At 36.4% G+C, this 7,555-nt stretch overlaps 1 protein-coding gene across 1 annotated transcript in view; it reads left to right on the top strand.

Annotated features, from left to right (window-relative positions):
- Nucleotides 1-4,690: 4,690 nt before the first annotated feature.
- The window catches only part of LOC120112372 (trimethyltridecatetraene synthase-like), a 3,591-nt gene continuing 726 nt past the window's right edge, over nt 4,691-7,555 (top strand). The window contains exons 1-2 of the mRNA XM_039131516.2: nt 4,691-5,784; nt 7,403-7,555. The exon at nt 7,403-7,555 is cut by the window's right edge and continues 726 nt beyond it. Coding sequence (XP_038987444.2) covers nt 4,864-5,784; nt 7,403-7,555 — 1,074 coding nt within the window. The 5' untranslated portion in view covers nt 4,691-4,863. The remainder of the gene's footprint in view (nt 5,785-7,402) is intronic.

Here is a 7,555-nt window from a genome sequence, read left to right as displayed (position 1 = left end):
ATAATCTGATCCTTATGATATTGATAAGTACGGTGAATTTGTCGCCATTGCAAATAGTTAAGTAAAAAGATAATCTATTAAACAGATAAATAGTTATTTATTGTTGTATTATACTATAAATATATTATTATATTACATTATATCATAATACATTAATATGTAATGTTAAATAATTTAATATTATGTTATATTATGAAAAATTAATTTATACTAATAATATATTATTTTATACCTTTATTATTGTATTATACTATACATATTATATTATATTACCTTATATCATAATACATTAATATGTTATTTTAAATAATTTAATATTATGTTATATTATGAGAAATTAATTAATACTAATAATTATATTGCCATTATGCTATGCTATGCAATATCATATTACTATATTATAATAATAATATTTTATATTACAGTAATATTATACTATATCGTATATTATGTATTAATATATGTTATGTTTTATCATGCTCTATTGTATAATACTATGCAATGTCCTTTATGGTAATTTTGTCATATAAAAGTACTTTCTCAGTTTGTTTACCAAACATATGTTAAAGTGCCACAGCACTTTAAAAATATAGTTACCAAACAACAAACAGCTTTTTATAACAGCTCTACTTCAGACAGCTCTACTTCCAACAGCTCTACTTCCAACAGTTCTACTGCCAACAGCTCCCCCAAACAGGGCCTAAGTCCTTTTTAGATTACTTAGAGTTTTTTTAATTTGTATTTAAATTTTTAAATAATAAATAGCAAGTAATATATTTTTCTTAAATGGTTTTGATAGGTACAACAAATTTGTCCAACTGAACCTAGTAATTTTTGGGCAAACAAAAGTAAGTGACCTGGCACAAACTTTACTAATTTTCGAATTATAGGTCAATTTAATATATATAGACTATAAAAATATAAATGATATTGATATGATTGGCTGTGCAATGGGATCAAGTATATGATTGTTTTTACGATTCATGTTTTTATAGCATTGTCTCATGAATACTTATGTATGAATAAGGAATGAAAGAATAAACCTCGAAGTATAACTGCAAACTATCAATAAATATAGTTATAGCTATAAAGTTTGGGTTATATAGTCTTAAATATTTAAATACTAGATTAGATGCTCTCTACCCATCTCTTTTTGTTTAGCAAATGAAATTGGACTAATTATATTATTTTATAATTTTTTATGAATATTTTTTTTGTGGGTTTCGTGTTATTGCCTAATCCGCGGCGTGACATTTTATGGCTCCAAAACAGCTTTGTAATTCCCTAAGGGCCGACAAAGATGGCGCCTATGCAAAATCTTTGAGTGTTGTATGTTAAATTTCTCTCTCTCTCACACACACAATCACAATCAGATTGTACATAAAGGTTAGTCGCATAGAATTCATCTGTTACACCCTCTTGTGTAGTATTTACCTTGAAGATTAGATGGTCCACGAATGCGATGCTCACGCTCGATGAAGATACAGGACTCTAATAGGCTAGTTAGAATAAAAGTCCTCCACAAAAACATGCAAAATCCAGTAAATAAAAAAGAAGAAAAAAAAAGGAGACATGTCCATTTTTGCAAGCAGGCTTCTTTATCTCAGAAGATCAATGATGCTAAACACTTCTTGAATTTTGGAACCATAGTTTAGCTGCCAATAAAGGTGCAATAATAATAATTATTTTAAGTAATGATTAGGCGATGTAATTGCCTACTAGAAACTCTTACCTTCAAGTTTCCTCAAGGTCAGTTTTGATGGTAATGTATTCGACGATGGCAGCAAAAGAGGGATTGGCTTTGTGATCCGAGGTTCAGACTCGAGACTACCAGTAATAGGTAGATCTACGGTTTTGATATCTCGATTCCTAGTGCAAAATTGAGAGCGGCATGAGCAGGTATTATCTATGCTCGGCAGATCTTGAGGGCTGACAGCATAACAGTTGAGGGTGACTCGGCCATTATGGTCGGATGAATCGAGGGTTAGGCAGGGGCAACGTCCTTCTACCCACTTTTGGTCGATATTTGGAGCTGTTTGAGGGAAAACACTTTCTTTGTAGCCAAACATACCAGCAAATGATGTGACAAATTGGGTTGCTTTCTTTGTGGCGGAGCACTTGAAAGAGATTTTATGGACCACTTCATTAGCTCTCTCAATCACACTTTGTGATATTTTCTGATTTTCTTATATGTATTCATACTAGGTTTGTATAATGCATTAGTAGTAGTAGTAGTAGTAGTAGTGAGAAGAAAGAAGAGAAGGCTACGCTATTCTGTTGTCGTCGTAGACTCCAGCAAAGATCACTGCCGTATAATCCTAATGATCCCATACCTTGTCAGGGAACTTGAGGCACCCCACTTCAACCAGTGACCCAGTAGTTTTATTACATTGTCCAACTTCAGAAATGTGCTGGGGATTTAGGTAAGGGCTCTTGGTGGATAGGTACCTCAGGAATAAACTACTCCTGATCCACTTACTCTAAGAGGGGAAATGGATTAATTTAGTCCTCATGCACTTTACTCCAAAATAAACTCCTCTATATGTGGTGGACCAATTATTCCATATTGGACTAAAAAAAATTTGGATTTGGTGGAAGAGTCGAAAAGAAAGAGGATGACTTTACGAACGTGAGATATGACTTAACAAGAAATAAGACAGATGGAGAGGCTTGATGAGGACGTAAGAGAATGCCACATGCGATTTACTTTTCATTCTTTGATGTTTTTTGTTTTAATCATAAGACTTACGACTTTGTTAGCAGGAGAAATTTTTAACTTTCGAATTTTTCTTTTTAAGATGGGCACTAAGTGAAAGATGGCAAGCCTGCCACATACTTCCTTCTCCTGTGCCCGCCCCATATGGTTTTTGCTCTGCTAAACTTGATACATATGGAGTGAAAAGGTCCCTACATGCGTGATTCATACCATATCAAGATCTCCATACGCCGTGGACTTGGGATGCATTTGATGGCAGGCCAATTCAGAAAAAAAGAAAAAAAAGGCTTTGAGGTCCATGCTATGTGTGGGCAAATTTTGCCGACAAAGTTTATATCATGATTAAAAGATCCAGATATCCAATCTAGTTATTTAATCCAAAAGGCATTTGGCCCAGAATGGATATTCTCTTGGTAAAATATCCAGCAAGGTGAATTAATGCTGATGTGGAGGTTTGGAACAATAAGAATATCTACTTATTTGATCCACGAGATTTCATTCAGGTGAAATGGCGTTATTGTATATACTGTCGACTAAATACAAAGAAAAAACCTCTCATTAATCAACCAGAAGCAACTAACATGAAAATAATAGTTCAAGAAATTATGCTCGACCCATACGATGTAACCTAAGCTTGCATGCAACTTGACGGCATGAGAAGGAATTCGGCTCTTTTAAGTAAGTAGGATTCCGACAACTTTTTTAGGCGTGCTCTTTTGTTTTTTGGCCTCCGACGATGCTTAGAAGCGTCGTCTTATAAACTTAGTTTCTTAGTTTAATCTTCGTCGACGCTACTAAAAAGTGTCGGCAAATTTTGGCACGCTCACTAATTTGCCGACGCTTCTTTCTTGCGTCGGCACATAAGAGTTGGAATATTTTATTTTTGTCGTAGTGGAGTTATCCGTCTGCATAATCTCGAAGTAATCATATCGCAAGCTAATAAGAGATGCGTGCATAAAAAAATAAAAAAGTATATTATTTTTTATATGCAAAACGTGACTTGCCGTCTTCTATTTTGAAATCCGCTCGTTTCTACAATCGTATGATGCAACGATTGACGAAAACGGATGGCGGCAGAGTTTTCAAAAGTAGAATTTTTTAGAATAATTTTTTTATAAAAAGTTATTTACCGTTTACTAACCATATTTCTAAAATGCTGTAAAATTTTAATATGTATTTTGTAAACAAGCTAAGAAAGTACTTTTGATATAACAAAATGACTATAAAGGATATTGCATAGTATTATACAACAGAGCATGATAAAATAAAATATATATTAATACATAAATATATGACATAATATAATATTAATATTAATATAATATAATATAATATAATTATAATATAGATATATAATATTATATACTATAGCATAATAATATAACATAATTTGATATTATATAATATAACATATTAATGTATTATGATATTATATTATATTATATTATATTTATAGTATAATATAATAATAAATGTATAAAATATTATAATTATTATCATTATATATTAATAAATATAAATAAATATTTTCTTTAATTATAATATTTTATTATAGATATTTTAGTTCCAAAAATATTATAAATTAATATAGTTTTTTTAATGCATGCTAAAAGTACTTTTTCGTGGAAGCTATATTTTGGAGCTTCTCCAAACAAGTTATTTTAGCTTTTTAGTAAAGCTAAAATAATTTTTTGATTTTTTTTATTGAATATATTTATTTTATTTAAAAATATTTTTTGGACTGTTGGAAAGTACTTCCTGATCCGCTAAAACTCTTCCAAATAGATTCTCAGTTATCTCGCGACTCCCTCTAGTCATCCATTATTGATTGGTGGGTCCCCTTCGTACAAAAGTTGGTAGCTTGTAATTGGACTCTTCAGTGGTGATAAAACTTGAGAGAGAGATCGACAAGCTCAGCAAGCAATGAGCCAAGGACATCTTTCTAGTACTACAACATGTGGTAGTTACACCCTTATCTTAAGCATTGGGCAATGAGAAGCTCAAATGACTTTCTCACGTTATAAATAACCCCCATACCCCCTGCGCAAGCTACCACTACAAGCACCTCTCCCAGCCATCGCCACCACCACCCCTCCTCCTCCTCCTCCTCCTCCTCCTCCTCAACTCACCCTCGGCTACCACCACCAATGGAATTACCATCATGGGCCACATATCTAGCAACCTTACCAGCATCCATCCTCCTCCTCCTCCTCCTCCTCAAATCCCTCTTCTGCCGGCGCCGGCGCCTCTGTAAACTAAACCTGCCCCCCGGGCCAAAGCCATGGCCCGTCATCGGAAACCTCAACCTCATCAGCTCCCTCCCCCACCGCTCCCTTCACGCTCTCTCGCAGAAGTACGGCCCCCTCATGCACCTTTATTTCGGCTCCTTTCCGGTCATCGTCGCCTCCTCCGTCGACACGGCCAAGCTCATCCTAAAGACCCATGATGTCACCTTCTGTGGCCGGCCCAAGACCGCCGCCGGCAAGTGGACCGCCTACAACTACTCCGACATCGCTTGGTCCCAATACGGCCCATACTGGCGCCAGGCACGCAAGATGTGCATGACGGAGCTCTTCAGTGCGAGAAGGCTGGACTCTTATAAGTACATAAGAGTGGAGGAGGTCAAGAACCTCCTCCGGGACCTCTTCAACTCCTCAGGGAGGCCTGTTTACCTCAGCGACCACCTCTCAAACGCCAGTCTCAGTATAATAAGCCGAATGGTGCTGGGGAAGAAGTATTTGGACAAGTCCGAGAGCTCAGTTGTGTCGCCGGTGGAGTTCAAGGCGATGCTCGACGAGTTCATGTTGCTTAACGGCGTCATGAACATCGGAGATTCGATACCATGGCTGGATTTCCTAGACTTGCAAGGCTACATCAAGAGGATGAAGAAGATTGGCAAGAAGTTCGATAGGTTCCTCGAGCATGTGCTTGATGAACACGACGAGAGGCGGCGACGGGAGGGGGAGAAGTTTGTGACCAAGGACATGGTCGATGTTCTCCTGCTACTTGCCGACGATCCCAACTTGGAGGTCAAGCTTGAGAGGCGTGGTGTCAAGGGGTTCACTCAGGTGTATTTTTCTTGGTCACGGCTTCTTCCACGCACAGCTAACTGTTATAAAGGGATAATTAATTTTTTAAACACACTGGGTCATATACTCCAAGAAGGTGTGGGTTAGGTTATATGGGCTTGCTCGAAACTTGTTAGAGAAAGAAACTCATCCGGAAAGGGGTAAAATTATTGGTTAGATCATCCAACTGCAAAGCTAACATGCAGGTCCATTTTCCTCTCTCTTTCTTTTTCTCCATTTCTGAATATGTTAGTTTGCGGTCGGACTGTCCCACTGCTGAGCTGTTGGACCTGATCTAACCAATAATTTCTTCTAAAAAAAGAAAATTCAACTATTAGACCGGTTACCAGGCTCGTAACCCCAAACAACCGGTACTTGTTAGCTAAATATGGCTATGATACTTTTTGAAGTCTAAGTCCTCATATTTTATAATATTAGGCATAATATGTGCACATAGTTTAGAAAGTATATGTTGGATCGATCAAGCCCAAATTTTGCAGGATTTTTAGTCTATAACTGCAGGAATATCGGAACAGACCTTACGACTAGGATGATAACTTAGAAATCTATTTGACAATATATCATCCATTTTGGAGAAAATTGTACCTTACACTTTGTGCACCATATGGCGGTGCGCCATGCTAATCGCCTCGTCTTATTACTGTGGGCTATAGAAAGTCGTAAGCTGAGGTGATTGATGTGGCGCACCATCATATGGTGCACATGGTATAAGATATAATTTCTATTCATGTTGGCACCTAACATGTTTTATGGGTCCCATGAGTCATTCTCGATGAGCCTGACCGAGGGAGAAGCCAATTATATATATGTGCCTTACGGCCAGAAATATTAGCTACAAATTAACAATAAGCTACAATTAGTTGCACCTAACCCATAGTCGAGATTGTTAGGAATTTTACTTTTTGTGTACCTTTTTTTTTCTTCTTTTTTTAGTGTATATTGTGTTCCAATTTGACGTCCTACCTACCGCATCAATAAATAGTCGAGATATTTACCAAACTAAACTCTAAATAAGACTGTGTCGCAATAGTTGAGTGATATTAATGTAAATTATATTTTTGAGTTGCTAAAATAATTTTACTTCATCTTCTTAAATACGTCCTCAATGATAATATATTGGCCCACCGCAAGAGTCGTGCACATGTAACATGTTTTGCTATCCTTTTTTTTTACATAAAAACATACCGTATAATATACTAAAAATAATACAATTTTTAGTATATTATATAAATAAAGACCAGCCATAATAATTGATTTTGATCTTTTACTTTTAATTAATTAGAATATCAGATCTACTTGATTTTGAAGGTTAAATAGAGAACAAAATTATATTCAATTAAAACTATTTATATTTTCTTGTGAGAAATAAAAACGTCCACCCCCATACTTGTTAAGTACGCAGTTAATTTCTACCAAGTACAGCAGGATCTAGTTTTGGCCCAGGCCGACCACAAATCAGAGCGGCTTGAAACATAACCAGCATTTAGACGGGACCGGTTCAATTAGCTCATAAGAGTTTGTTTTTTCTTCTTAATTGAAAGCTCGCAAGACTCTGTTAAGGTCCAATTAACACAGGCTCCTTGCTCCCATGGTCCAGGATCTGATCGCCGGCGGCACAGACACCTACGCCGTGACCATGGAATGGGCCATCTCCGAGCTCCTCAAATGGCCGGAAATCTTCAAGAAGGCTACCGAGGAGCTCGACCGGGTGATCGGAAGGAGCCGGTGGGTCGAGGAGAAGGAGGTGCAA

Source organism: Phoenix dactylifera, chromosome 18 (genome assembly GCF_051530095.1).
Source record: "Phoenix dactylifera cultivar Ajwa chromosome 18, Ajwa_hap1_PhDact_Kaust_v1.1, whole genome shotgun sequence".
Taxonomy (NCBI): Eukaryota; Viridiplantae; Streptophyta; class Magnoliopsida; order Arecales; family Arecaceae; genus Phoenix; species Phoenix dactylifera.
The sequence above is the reverse complement of the archived record's forward strand: the minus strand, read 5'-3'. Positions and strand labels throughout refer to the sequence as shown.